Source organism: Gallus gallus, chromosome 1, assembly GCF_016699485.2.
Source record: "Gallus gallus isolate bGalGal1 chromosome 1, bGalGal1.mat.broiler.GRCg7b, whole genome shotgun sequence".
Lineage (NCBI taxonomy): Eukaryota > Metazoa > Chordata > Aves > Galliformes > Phasianidae > Gallus > Gallus gallus.
Window position 1 is genome coordinate 45657727 of NC_052532.1, and position 14856 is coordinate 45672582.

A 14856-nucleotide genomic window follows, 5' to 3' on the forward strand; every position below is an offset into this window, starting at 1 on the left:
CAGGAGCAGGGGCTTGAGGGGCAGCTGGAGCCCCAACTCACCTGCTGCTGTGGCAATCGCCAGTGAGAGGGTGGCAGCTCCGGGCGCAGTCGCAGGGCCGGCAGCCGCTGGTGCCGAAGCCCCAGTATCCGGGCAGGCAGCGGTCACAGCGCGGCCCCGCCACGCCAGGCTTGCAGGGGCAGTCACCGGTGCTGGGGTCGCAGAAGGTGCGGGGGCCCAGGGGGAGCGCGGCCGATCCCAGAGGGTGGCAGGAGCAGGCTGTGGGGACACCACGGGGTTAGTCCTCCAGCAACGACGACTCGCTGGCTTAACGGGAGGTTAAAAATTTTTACTTTGCAACTACAAAGGCAACAAAAGAGCAAAGCCATTACGTGTCACAGAACCTGACTTTCTCTTCAAATACCTGCTGCTGTGCATATGTGTAATTTTGTTCTGGTGACGTGCTTGTGGGCTCAGGGCTTTGACAGATCTGGAGCACAGCTTCAAAATATGAAAGGATGAGTTCATATTGACAGTCAACTTTTAGAGAAGACCACGAATCCAAAATCTCTGCCAAAGTAATCCCCAAATTTTCCCCGCCCTTTCCATTCCCAAACAAATACAATTATATAAAATTAAAAGATTAGAAAGCCTCTCCACAACCTGCATAACTAGCTGCAGGCAGTGAACGCCGGTACCTTTAATAGCATAGTTTTCAACAGCGCTCACTGAGAGCTGCATACCTTTCTCCTGAAGCCTGTGAAGTGTTTTACACCTGACACATGTATCCAAACGCTCCATTTTCCTCCGAGATGCGGAGAGTATTTATGGCATTCCTCAGCCCCTCCAGGGGAAACAGCAAGCACTTGACACTCTCCGTGCTCAGACAGAGACTCAGTCCTATCTGGGTTGAGTTTCAGCTGAGTTTCACTCCTGGTCCCATTAGGGCTGATGCTTTATAGACATTAGTCAATGCTCTCTTACCTCTTTTTTCTTTCTCTAATGGAAAATCCAATGGTGATAGCAACACTCATGGTGAGAAAAAAACATTAAATTTACACAAGTTGATATAGAAAACACAGCAGCGAGCTCACAGGGGACTGCAGGCAATGAAAAATGAGAACATAGCTGGCTGTATGCTTTAACTGGAGCCACAGAGAGGTGTTGTAAGAATGGGCCATTTATGTGGAAATGCGGCTGCTCCTGACCCACTGCCAGACAGCCACCCACTCTCCATTGACTGACAGTGAGTTTCAGCTTTCGGGTCTTGCTTCCTGGGGCAGAGGGCCAAGACGATGCTGACTGGAGGCGCAGGCAGAAGGCACAAGTCTCAGTGTGAGCTTTGGGGACAGAGCAGAGCTCACGCACTGTGGCCACCCTGCTAGTAAGGGCTGGGACTAGGAGAAACCTGCCACAACTCCATCTGTTTGCTCTCCCTTCCATTCGTAAGCAGTATCATTAACATGGCAGCCAACCCAGCTCAATCAGTACTGATGCGTGGAACCCAGGGAGACCAATTGGCCAGCGTACATATATCAACCCCATGTTGCTTCAAATGCTGAAGCTTCGTGGGGGCTATAAAGAAAAGGACAGATAGGTATGACAGGGGGTAACAGGCATCAGATTGCTCTTTTAAATGGCAGAATGTCTTCCATCTGGTGCACGTTCACTCCTAGGCAAATATCATACACACTCTTCGCCTAAGAGAATCTTTAACAAATCCTTGAAGATGATGGCTTAACAACTCTTTTATTTACTTTGACTTTGGTATTTCTAAATTTTCATTGCTGCTCCGCAGTTGAGCAGTAACAGTGCTGTGAGCCAGAAGCAAGCAGGCAGTGCTGTGGCCTTCCTGAAAGAGTAACTGGGCATCCCCCTTGTCCCTCGTTATTGCAAACCATGGCACGGTCCTTGGAAATGTTCCAGCTGAGGACTGTAATCAGTCTTACATAATTTAATTTAACAGTCATTAGCCATTCACTGTTCAGCTGGAGCTACAACAAACAGCCCTAACCTGCTGCGGGGTCTGGAAAATACTGTGGTGGGAGAAAAACCCATCCCTGCCCTACAGCTGGCCAGGGCAGCCCTGAGGAGGGGGGGGTTCACGGGCAGCACACTGGGTGTGCTGGGTTGGCTCCAGCGTGACCCTCATGGGCAGCCCCAAATCAGCCAGAGGGAACCCAATAGGGAAACCGTGAAGAGTCTTAGGGAGGAGAACATCTGGGAAGGGTTTCAAAGCCCAGGGAGAAATGGTTTCTGTGTTCACGGTACCACAGTCTCTACAAGGACAGCATTAGATACTCCCTGTGTTTTCATGGAAGCAATCTTTGCCAGGGAAAGTTGTCTCCCTAGAATGATTGAGTACTTTATGCTCTGAAGTTTGTGAATACTGAAAAAAGTGCAGGAGGTTTAAGTGCAGGATCTAAATGTGTTTTTTACTAACGAGACTCTAAAGCAAAAATTCTTTGCATAAGTTCTGGCAACAATTATCAAGGGAGAGGATCTGATGTTTCATTTACGGAGACAAGAGACTTCACTGTACACACATAGAGACCTTAAAAAGCAATTATATCCGCTGTCTAAAAACCAAACTTGTGTACATACTACAGCAGTGAAATAATTATTTACACAAGTAATGAAGATCTGCGGTCTGTTCTGCTTTTGTAAAGAGACCAGGTCTGTAAAAAAGCCAATTCAGCCGTGGCTGCTTCTCTTTGCAGAGAGTAACTGATGGAGAGGAGAAAGCGCTCTGTGAGGAGCTGGGAGGACTTGGAGTGCCCCAGGGATGAACCTCAGTGCAGGAGCAGGATGGAGGTGGCAATGTCTGGCCCCTGCAAGCAGATGCAAAACTGAACATTTGGCTTAGCCAGGTGCTCTGCAATGTCTCCATCATGTTCTAGGGATTCTGTGTGCCCCATGGTGGATCACCACTGCCTACAGCATTCCCTGGAGCTATTCTGGAGTGCTGCTTTGGCTTGGGAAAGATTTAATCTTACATGTGGGCTGCCTTTGGTCTTGCCCCCCTGGTGTTATGTCTTCTGCAATGTCACTTCGCTTGTGCTCCTACTCCTTCCATACCCACCTGCTGCTGCGTAGGCAATGCACTCTGCTTCTGGGGTCATGGCAACTACTAAACAAGGAAGCATGCAAACATGATTGGAGAGCTCTTGCTCTCCAAAAATAGCAGGAGAGTCAATGATTCATCTTTCTTCCCCTGTCCCCAACCTACAGGGATTCTTGGGATACATTTGTCAACAGCATCTGCAGGCTTTTGTCCTGCAAATCTCATCATTGCTTTCTGCAAACAGCATAAATAAGAGAATTCAAATTGCATACTGCTGAGAACTCCCCATGCCTTGCTGAAGCAAGAAGATTGCTCCAAGCAGAAGCAGGAAGATCTCACCTTTGATGGCCTCCCACTTAGCAGAAGCCTTACATCAGTAAGAGGTTGCTGACTTACGTTTGCAAGCATCTGGGGCAGAGAAGGGCTTTCGCAGGTCTCGGTAGAAGCCTGGCTTGCAGCGTTGGCAGTGCTGCCCCTCTGTGTTGTGCTGACAGTTGTCGCAGACACCACCACTGCGGTTGCCTGATGCCAGCCACGCATCCATGTCAAAGTGACAGGTGTCGGCATGCCCATTACACTTGCACGCTGCGACGAAGCCAAAGAGAACAGAATGAGTTGTTAGAGCAGTGAAAGCTGTTTATAGGAAAGAGGCAAAAACCTGAACCACATTTTGGAATGGCAGATCTGACCTATGAACCGGTGACTCATTCAAATGCATGAGGATACTTCATGTTTTCATCCACCCCATAGAAATGACATGTAAGCCGGCCACTTACACTGACACTCTCGGGGGGCTCCAGTTTTGCCATCAGCAGCCTGCCAAGGGCGGTCATTGTAGAGCGGGGCACAGTGCTGGCAGTGAGGTCCTGCAGTGTTGTGTTTGCACATGCACTTCCCATGGACCTGGTGGGGAAAAGAGAGTGAGGGTCGCCCACAGCAGTGCCTGGGCACAAGGGCTGCAGCATCAACCCAGTGCAAGGACATGGGCTGGGAAGAAGGCTAGCACTGGGCCTGCCTGTTGTCTAGTGCAGCCAAAGTTGGATATTCTGCAGTTTTACCTTCAGTTAGATTAGTATTTGTATGTCATATATGTCATTATATATACAGGGATCTCTAGTAGGGGGTTTCCAGCCCTCGCATGGACTTCCAGGAGACATTAAAAGAAGCTGAGGTCCAAAGCATCCTTGGGAAACACTAAAAAACCTTTCTTTTTTCTTCCTCCCAAACAGCGCAACACCAACGTATCACTGTAGCAGCAGTGGTCACAACCTTGGTGTCCATCGCCAACGTCAACAAGCAGAAGAAAAAGAAATTAGAACCTCAGGACATGGACACCTACTGTCCTAGGCAGAGGTCTTGCAGCACAAGGGAAGAACCAGAGATAGCACAAAGACCACGAGGGACTGTGTCAGACATCTCTGTGACGGATAGGTAATTGAACAGCTAGAAAACACAGTCCAAGGGGGTAATTAGAGATGAAAAGCCTGTGTGGTAAGGTTGGTGCCAGCTGCCCTGTCAGCTGCTGGCATTAATCACACTGCTGGCAAAGGCAAAGAAAACAGGATGCAGCCAGAGGGCAAGAGCAGCCCGGCCGCCCCCAGACACGACGAAATGGAGCTCTGGAGCAGCTGAGCACCTCCCAGCCCACTGGGCCCAGAGCGGAGGGAGAGGCTGGAGCGCGGCCCGGCTGCAGCTTGGCACGCTCAGCCCCAGCCCACAGCTCGCAGTGAGGACACCATCGTCATCGCTCCTTGGAGGGGCTGGTGGCCTGCCTCATCCAGGGGAGCGTGGTGGATGGCTGCGTCCCACAGTGATTCTGGTGGCTGCCTGTGCTGCTGGCTCTTTGGCAACACTGTCCCACTGCCAGCTTGGGCTGGGCCGAGGAGCGCAGATACTGTGTGCAGGAGCAGGCCGCACCGGGCAAGTCATCAAACCCAGAGTGACCCTGCTGTGGTCATGGGTAAAATGGTTCCTGCTTCTGCTCACCCCAGAAGAATTTTGCTCTGTGTGGTTTCACTCAGGGAACTTCAGCTGCAAGCCTCCCCATCAGCAGGTCCCGTCAGCTGCATTCTGCCTTGCCATTCTGCAGCCCCTTCTTTTGCCAGCTGAGGGGAAAGCCATAGTATAGGGGAGGCAACAACTGGGCTCACGTCCTCGTGCCAAAATGTCTGATGCAGATTTCACAACAGTGCTCTTCCTAAATGCATAGGCTGCTGCTGAGACCCACCATGAACTACTCCTGTCAGAAACACGGACAGTAAACGGAAGAGGAAAGGACCTTAAGTGTGCAGTAAACAACTCCTGTGTGTTATGTAGGTGCACACGCATGCAGACTGCAAATGCCCCTCACCGATGACGACTTTCTGGCTGTTTCCTTTTCATAAATAGATTTCAGGTACTGTCTCACAGGGGTCAGAAATAACCAGCACAGACAACACTTCAAAATTGCCCTTGAAAGTCCTTGAAAGACTTTTCATCAGCAACGCAAATAGTGAAATCTTTCAAAAACCTTTCAAGTGGTCCTTTCCTGCTTTATTTGAATGACTGGATCATGGAGCAGGGACAAGTATAACAGTACAGTGACCAGACGGTATGAGCAACATGCAGATACAGACAGAATCCGACAGAATGCAAAAGTATCTGAGCTAAAGTGGCAAATGCTGAGATAACATTGCTTTCTGTGCTATTTCTGCCTCACCGCAGATATTCGTTTCTCTGCCTGGCTTATCAAGTTGAGGTTGCTTATATGCTCAAATGTGTGATAAAGTGTGGAAAGAATGAGAAGCAAACACAGAGGGGAACAAAACAAATTTGCAGATGGAATATTTCATTCTCAAAGTGTGTCTCCTGTTTTCACATTTTCATTTTTGCTACCACTTCTGAACATTCCTTTTCAAACTCCCAGACTCCTCACTCCTAAATTTACATTTCTCTACAAGACTTCTCATATATCTTCTTTAGGGAAATGCCACACACAAACTAATGTTACAACCTGCTTTACACTCACTTCAAAAATCTCTAGCTGCATGGAAATGGAAATCAGCTGAATGTGGGAGAGCCACTGAGGCAGAGCAGGACACGATGCCCCTCGTACTGATTGCTTGCAAGATGCATTGCACCCAGGGGAAGGAAACGAGTGCTATAGACAAGCTTGAGGTGGTACAGAAAAGCTCGAAAAGTAGCAGGAGAGCCACTCAGCTGGGCACAGGGTGGGCTGGGGGCTCAGGGTGATGACCCAAGGAAGTGCGGAGGGGAGGGAAAAAGGCTCTCCGGTTTCTCTCTGCAACTGTTTAGTTAAAATATTTTTCCCTATTCTTTTTTTCCCCCAGAAATTTAACAGAAGTCAGACTAAGCACTTCAAAAACCTCGCCTTGGGCAAGATGTATTTCTTCTCTTTCAATAGCATTATAATGATTACTCCCCCAAAAAAGCTCTGCTTTAAAACCCCTTCCATCCTAGCCTTATCCCATTGAAGAAAATCTCTTTTTTATTTCTACATAATTCCAGCATGACATAAAAGGTTTTTATGTGTTGGAAACAACAAAGGAGCTGAATACTAACAAGCCATTTCTTGTAACCCATGCGCAGACAAGAATTTTTTTAGTTTTCTAGAGATATTGTGACAGCTAAGAATGGGAGAAAGAAGAGATAACAGAAGAAAAAGAAAAGTGGCAGCAAGTGAGGGATGTACAAGTGCCAGGCCAGGTGCCTTCTGTATGCTGGATTTGATGGGGAGCACTGGAGAACCAGGGCTAAGGTGGCAGCCTGGCAAACTGGTACCAGCCCGGGGCGTTTCTCTGGCATCTCAGCATCTTTCTGAAGGCAGAACGGGACCCACACGGGCTGACCGTGGAAAGAGCACATTTTTCCTCCCTTTTCATTCACCTCGATTTACATTTAACTATAAGGCGTATCCATTTGGGGTCATTATGGAGCATTGCTAAGTATACAAACACAACTCCCTGTGTGTCTCACTGCTTTAAGCATTCACATGGCTCTTGACTCAGTTAAGCAGAAAATCCTTTTCATACCATTTTTCATTTTGTCATGGGGTCTTTACATCCCTGTTCATTTTCACAGTTTCCCTTCTTCATTTGACAGCCCAGTCGCAACGTCACTCGTTAGAGGGCACAATGCAAACAGTGTTACAAAAGTTGACTTCTGCAAGATAAACGAGTGGCTGATTTCTATATACAAAGACAGTTGCTAGGGCATGCTTCCTTCCATAGCCTTTTGTTGCTGAATTATTACCTTCCAGCACTTCCTTTCAGATTGCAAATACATGGGCTTCTTGGTTGAATCTTACAAAGCGCTTTCCACCCTATTTATCCAAAATGTCACACAGGAGTGAAAGGAATGCCATGCTGAGGAAAAAACGCATTCAGTCACCTGTTATTAATTAATTTCTGTTACAAGAACTCTCCTGCTGTACAAAGAGTCCAACACAAACACACACTAAAACACAATCAATGTCCCAAAGACCTGATAGTCCTAGAAAGATGAGCTAAATAGCTGGGAGGGGCAACTGCTTTTAATAGACTTGCTTGCTTGGAACTGCTAAAATTGCTTTTTTTAAATTTTTTTAAATTTTTTTTACCTCCTTGGAAAACAGGCATGATATCAGTCTAAAGGAAAACCATGTCATTCATACTGGTCTTTAACAATGGCTTTTAAACTGTGCTGCACTCAAGCCACTGTGCCAATTTTAGAAACCATGCCTACTGGCTGCTGTCTGCCCACAGGATGGTATTCCTTCCCAAAGTACCAGACAACCAAATTTATGCATGAGAAAATTCTCATATCCTATTTCGCTCTTGTGAAAGAATACAAAGTTTGTTGTTCAGGGTGTGGGGGCTGTCTTTGTTTTTCATTCTTTGTACAATAGGCTTCTGTCAGCGGCTCTGGGGAAGACCTTCAGCGTCTTTTGATGTCAGTAGCACAATAACAATTTACAACAGCCACTGGGTTAGCCACGTGGGGAGGGGGAGGGATATTCCTGCTGCCCAGCTATGTAGAAGGGCTCTTGTACTCAGTATGCCAGCCTTAGCACATCCCCCCAACCCAGCTCATTCAATACTGATGTCAGGAGCCCACGGAGACCAACTGGCCAACCTGCATACATCAACCACATGTTGATTCAAATGCACTCATTGATCAGTTTCCTGAACTGGCTTGTCTGTTCTGCTTACAAGATAAAGCCCAACTCCTGGAAAAATCCTTGACTTACACTGACACAACACTCTGGACTACTAAAGAAGTGCAGAAGTATATCTGCAGCGGTACCTATGTGGTAAGGTAGCAGCACCACACCAAATTGCTTTGGGTACATCTTCAGTATGTCAAAATCACTTAATCATAGAAATCACAGAATCGACAGTGTTGGAAAATACCTCTAGGATCATCCAGTCCAAATTTCCCAATAAACCATGTCCCTCAGTTATATATAAATACATACATAAACAAACCCTAATCTCCAGGTTCTAGTCTTCATCAAAGATAGCTACTGTGTCAAGTTGTTGAAATTGCCATTGCAGGAAAGAGAAACAGGAGGAAGAACAAACTGAGACAGATGAATTCATTCTGGCTCTTTGTTCAATGCAGGTGACAGGTGTGCACAACAGGACTGCACTAGTGGAAGTGTGGTATTTGTTAAAGAGTTAATAGTAGTGTATTATCAATGAGACAATGAAATCATCAGTTGATGATGGTATCTCAACTTATAGGGATAAAAGCAGGAAGCCCCAAGGACACAGCCTTCCAAGATTGTTGACTGAGGCCAACTACACAACCATTTCGACGTTAGAAGGCCAGGGATTCTCCAAGGCAGGTGAACACCTATCCTCACTTTGAGGCAGAACTGCAAAGCCTGGTGAGGTACCTCTGGGTTTCTTTTCCTCACTCTGGATTCCTGACTTGCAAATTACTGCCTATGTCCAGGCTGACCTCCACCACAACCCTTGCTGCTGTGGCAAGCAGGCCAACAGGATGCTTCAGCTGGTCAAGGGCCTAGCTGGTATTGCAGTAGCTCAGTGCACAGATGTACTGGCTCCTGCACTTTAGATCAGCCCCAAAAGCCAGGCTTTTCACAGCCACTGAAGATCAGGGGGCATCTCCTGTGCCTGTAAATCTCTCAGATTTTTTTTACATTTCTTCACAGCAGCGTTTCACCCCGTCATCCATCTATGATTCTATCTCACACATCAGTCCAACTATGATGCATGGTATGGTGTTAGGTGTGCTTGTCCATGCACGCTTTTTCTTGGCATGCATTGGGTTGGTGTTGGTATGATGTGGATAGTGACCCTTTGAATAAATCACATGGGAGGAGTGGAGATGAGAGGGAGAGTAGCTGTACCACCCTGACATCTGTTTGGGGCACACCAGTTTACAACACAGGACAGCCAGCACTACTGCACCCTGAGAAGCAGCGCTCACCACCACTGGAGGGTTACTAGGTCCTCTCTGCAACTTGTGGAGAGAAGTTACCCTGAAGCAGCAACCTCACTTCTATGCTCACGATTCACCTAGAGGTTGACATGGCATTTCCGATGTTTAAGCAAACCTAGAGCTTTCCTGTACAAATTCTTTTCTCATTTATGTAAATCTGGCAGACATATAAGCACCTCTACCTAAACCTTTCTGCCTGATCCACTCCTAAACTCCAACTGGTGGAACTGGGTATCTCATGGAGACATGTAGGCTTCCACTGGTGCCACCACCCACACAAAGAACGCAGGACATGGCCTGTCACAATCCCCTTAGTTGTCAGAGGAGTTGGACTGAAGAAAGATGAATTGCTGGCAAGCTTTTCTCTGGTGCCCATGAAGCGAACTCTGCAGGGACGAGGATCACAGATGGGTTTGCACCTGGACAGTGGTCAAAGCACAGAAACAAACCCGTTCTTTTGTCAGGTGCTGGCTGTTGCTTTGTGCTGTTAGGACTAATGTGAAATACTTTTTTCCGACACTGACTGTTCAGAGTCTATAATGTCCACCTTTGCACTGATCTGACACAGTGGGATCACAGAGGTGGTTATTCCATCCCAGAGACACAGCTGCAGTTGCTCTTGCTGGGGCAAAACGTGCTATTCTCCATCCATAGAACCATCCTCTTTGCATCCTGCCCTTGCAGCTGAGGATGTCCTGGGTCAGTATTATCAGTAAAAAAATGTTTAGATGTTGTACCGAGGGACATGGTTTAGTGGGAAATATTGGTGATAGGTGGACAGTTGGACTAGATGATCTTAGAGGTCTTTTCCAACCTTGGTGATTCTACGATTCTATGATTTTATGATCTCATGGCCAACCCAAATTTAGCCTCCACTCAGCCATTCAGAACATTTTTCTCCAGAGCACAATGGCCCAGCCACTGAGAAAAAATTCATACGATGGGAGGAATCCTGTGGCAGAGGGCCAGGATGAGGTCCTGAACTGAGCAGGATGCGCTGGCCTCAAACCCAGGCAGGCATCAGGCAGCAATGTCCCTGCATCCCCAGGCGGCTTTGTCAGATCCTCTCGTTCTGGCTGCTGGGGAGGTGGATGACATGCTTCAGGTGGCTTTGCAGACCTGCCCAAGACCTGGCAGCTGTGCCCAGTGCTATCAGGATGACCTCCATCAGCAGAAACATCAGTATATCACGTATGGTTCTTCTGCTGGCCAAGCAGGCTCTGAAAATAAGCCTGCAGCTAGGATTCTGCCCGTGGGCTGAGACCAAGCGGGGGTTTTTTTAAGATGAGGAATCTTAAACTTGCTCAAAATTTGATGCTAACTCTCTAACTTATGAGATGCTCTTCAGGAGTGCTTCGGTCAAAACGAGCACAAGAACTGAGCCAGATTTTGTAATCACATTCGGAGTTGGTAATGCATTCCCAATCTTTTGCTGTCCCTATTCCTACAGTGAAGAGACTGCGAAAGCCCCACATAAATGTCACACAGAGCCACCACTGAAGTCCTCATCTCACGCACGAATAACTGACTTTTTGTCCAGGTGAAACACACAGAAACACTCCTCTGAAATCTCACTCTGTTTTCAGAAATTTGAATTGTAGCAAAGCAGCCACAGATTCTGCAGTCTTTCTGCCCTGATCTGACAGTGCAAAAAGTGGCAACGGGTGAGGAAATATCAGTGGGGGAAATGTCTCATCACACCCTGACCATCCAGCAGGGTCCTGCTGCAAACCATGCCAGGTTGCCCTTAGGCTGGCCCATCCTTCACAGGTCATGCGGAGTCAGCTCTGAGAGACAGCAAAATGAGTCAGCCTCATTACAAAGACGTCACCTTTGGGACTCATGCCATGTTTATAAGTGATGTTTACTTTCCCACTCCCCCAGGGGCTGGTGCAGAGGCTTGCTGCTATTTCTTGTTTTGTTTTTCAGTACGATTCTGGCATTGGCTCCTTCCCACATCACCGCCTGCTACCTGTGCACTGCGATTTCTATAGGCTGTAGCTCTACTGGAAGCACAATTGGCTTCAAGCTCTGCTGTAACTCTCAGCAGTGCTCTGGGTCACACTCCCATGCAATTGTATCACACAGAAACAATCTCAAGCAAACAGCTCCTTTCAAAGGCTTTCACTCAGGGAACATCTGTGAAAACCAGAGCAGCAATACATGAAACAGGCTTATCAATCATAGTGCTGCATGCTTTCAAATTTGCATATTTTCAAGATGTTGCAAGACTAGCTCTATTAGAAGGGAAACACGATGTCTGCTTCATGTTTTAGACCATAATTTAACTGAAATGAGTTCTCCAAAGAGCTGGATATATGCCAGACCTTCGTACCTCAAGTAATTGGCTTGCATTTTTATGATCTTCCCCTTTTTCACATTGTTCAGGGCACTATACTTGCCGGCTTTGACTTTCCCTATGGCTCTTCTGCCAGCGCAGTGTCTTCAGGGCCAGACAGGAGGGGCAGAAAGGGCACTCTGCACAGTGGGCATTGAGGTCAGAACATCCCCAGGCTGGCAGGGTGCAAACACAAGAGAGTGGTGGGCACTGAAACAGCCTCCCCAGGGCAGTGGTCGTGGCACTAAGCTTGCCAGAGTTCAAGAAGTGTCTGGACAAAGCTCTAAGACATACCGTCTGGTTTTTGGCTGGTCCCATGTGGAGCCAGGAGTTGAACTCCATGATCTTTATGGGTCCCATCCAATTTGGTAGATTCTTTGACTCGGTGAGCCTGTCACAGAATCACAGAATCACAGAATGGCCTGGGTTGGAAGGGACCTCAAGGATCATGAATCTCCAACCCCCCTGCCGGGCAGGACCACCAACCTCCCCATTTACTAGACCCGGTTGCCCAGGGCCCCATCCAACCTGGCCTTGAACACCTCCAGGGATGGGGCATCCACAACCTCTCTGGGCAGCCCGTTCCAGCACCTCACCACTCTCCTGGTAAAGAACTTCCCCCTAACATCCAACCTAAATCTTCCCTCTTTCAACTTAAAACCATTCCCCCTTGTCCTGCTGTTATCCACCTTTTCAAAGAGTTGACTCCCTTCCTGTTTATAGGCTCCCTTCAGGTACTGAAAGGCTGCAATGAGGTCATCCCGCAGCCTTCTCTTCTCCAGGCTGAATAAGCCCAGCTCCCTCAGCCTGTCCTCGTAGGGGAGGTGCTCCAGCCCCCTGATCATCTTTGTGGCCCTCCTCTGGACCCTCTCCAACAGCTCTCTGTCCTTCTTGTACTGGGGGCTCCATACTTGGACACAGTACTCCAGATGGGGCCTCACAAGAGCAGAGTAGAGAGGGACAAGCACCTCCCTGTCCCTGCTGGCCACCCCTCTCATGATGGAGCCCAGGATACCGTTTGCTTTCCGAGCTGCAAGAGCACACTGCTGGCTCATGTTAAGTTTGTCATCCATCAGGACCCCCAGGTCCTTCTCTGCAGAGCTGCTCTCAAGGACTGCTCCTTCCAGTCTGTATAGATGCCTGGGGTTCCTCCGGCCCAAGTGCAAAACCCTGCACTTTGCTGTGTTGAACCTTATTAGGTTCACCTGGGCCCACCTTTCAAGTCTGTCACCTGTGGGCTTTGGGTCTTGTTCACTCACAAGGGATTTCAGCTCAGAACCCTTCAGATGTGAGTCCCCTCAAAACCAGAAGACAGGGGTTTTGTCTAGGGAAAGTATTGGAAGTACAGTGGAAAGCCTTGGTGTAAGAATTGAAGCCCTCTTGCCCTCCTGCCCCTTGGCTCACGATCCAAACCAGTATCAGAGGATGCAGTGGGAAATGCATGTCCCCTGTCTCTGTCATCGAAATGCCCTGCATTTAGTACTTAGATATTGCTAGTTGGGATCTGTGGGTAAAAGAGAGTCAGAAATGTTAGCATCACCAAGCTTGGGTACGTACCACATGGAAAGCACCGGCTGCCCTGACAGGCCGGAACCCTCTGACGGGGACACAGTGGTCGGCGTGGCCGTTGCAGAAGCAGCTGCCCTTCACAATGAAGTCGTAGACAGCGTAGTATGGGGCTGGCAGGGCCGGCGGTTCCAGCGGGTGGCAGGGGCAGCTCTGCCGCTCCAGCAGCCGCACGCGGAGGTTGGTCACCTTCAGCTGCGCCTGGGCCTCTGCGCTGTATGGGTCCTTGGCGGCATGCGGCGGCGAGAGGGCTCGGTATATCACCTGCAGAGGCATGCGGCAGAACGGGGGATGTTAGTGGTGTGGGGCCATCCCCAGGTGCATGCAACACCCTCATACCCTTTGATGCACCAAATTTGGTCCCTACAGCATTGCCGGCCATTACCCTACATTTGGCCGTTAACCACAGCTGATCAGCTACCCTATGGGCAAACATCAGGTGGAAGAGTCCTCACCGACTTCTCCTGCCACCGCCCCTTGTTTTTTTAACAAACGAAGCTCAGATTTCCAAATGTTTGGCTCCCATCAGTCCCAGGCCACTTCCTAGTGGAAAAGCGATGCGGCGTGGCAGCGAGCTGATGGCTGAGAAAACTGAGATAAGAAAGAAAGAAAAGTTGGAGCTCCCGAGGTTTAAGAAAGTACTTTTCAATCAGTCTTTATTCTAACTTCTTTCTGATTGAATAAGTAAACATTGGCTCAAATGAAACATCAAGAGCACCAGACAAAAATAACTAATTTTCTTTGAGAGCTTTATTTTAAACTCGCTGGGCCAGCTGCCTGTGGTGTGTCACCAGAAACAGCATGTCATTCATACAACTGTCATTCGTGTGGAATGACAATTTACGACACGTATTAGTTACCAGAATATCTAAGTTATGGTTGACACTTATTAAATATCTAGAAACCCCTTTGCTGACTGACTGGCTTTGGAAGGCCTGATGAGTTACAACGTTTGCGAGCACCAGTTCAGTGAGTTGCTTGACTGTCTGAGTGCAACACGGCCTAGTGGGTTGATGCACTGCTTCCAGCAGTGGCATAACACCACCTGAAGTTGTCAGACACAGCACTCCTTTCCTGAGGTATTCAAGCATTTAGTTGCTTCTACTGAAACGCTGTCAAAAGGGAGCAGGTTGGCTTGGAGAGGTGGTCAAAGGAGTAAGGTGGGTGGTGGTGCATCCCTTGTGTGGAAGTAATGAGTCAGATATAGGACGTTAATAAATACCAACACCTTTCAAAAGGTGTTTCTTCATCCCTTCCAGGAACATAGATCTGTTTTCCTGCTCTCCTGAAACAAAACTATCAAGCCAAACGAACCCAACAAGCAGCCCTGCTCCTCTCCTCAGGGATTGTTGTTCACCCAAACACACATCAGTGTTGTTCTGCTCCCATTTACTTGTTTGTGGCTCTGTGAATACAAGATGCTTTCAGATATGGAAAAAAAATTCCCTGAAAAACTTCCATT

General features: G+C 48.1%; 1 protein-coding gene across 4 annotated transcripts in view; it reads right to left on the reverse strand.

Annotated features, from left to right (window-relative positions):
- Positions 1–14856, reverse strand: part of NTN4 (netrin 4) — a 36328-nt gene that overhangs the window by 8134 nt on the left and 13338 nt on the right. For all 4 annotated transcript variants that reach the window (XM_015283916.4, XM_004937645.5, XM_046909072.1 and 1 more), the window contains 4 exons: positions 13386–13658; positions 3820–3946; positions 3440–3628; positions 42–258 (listed from right to left, as the gene is read on the reverse strand). In XM_015283916.4, the coding sequence (XP_015139402.2) occupies positions 42–258; positions 3440–3628; positions 3820–3946; positions 13386–13658 (806 nt within the window). The remainder of the gene's footprint in view (positions 1–41; positions 259–3439; positions 3629–3819; positions 3947–13385; positions 13659–14856) is intronic.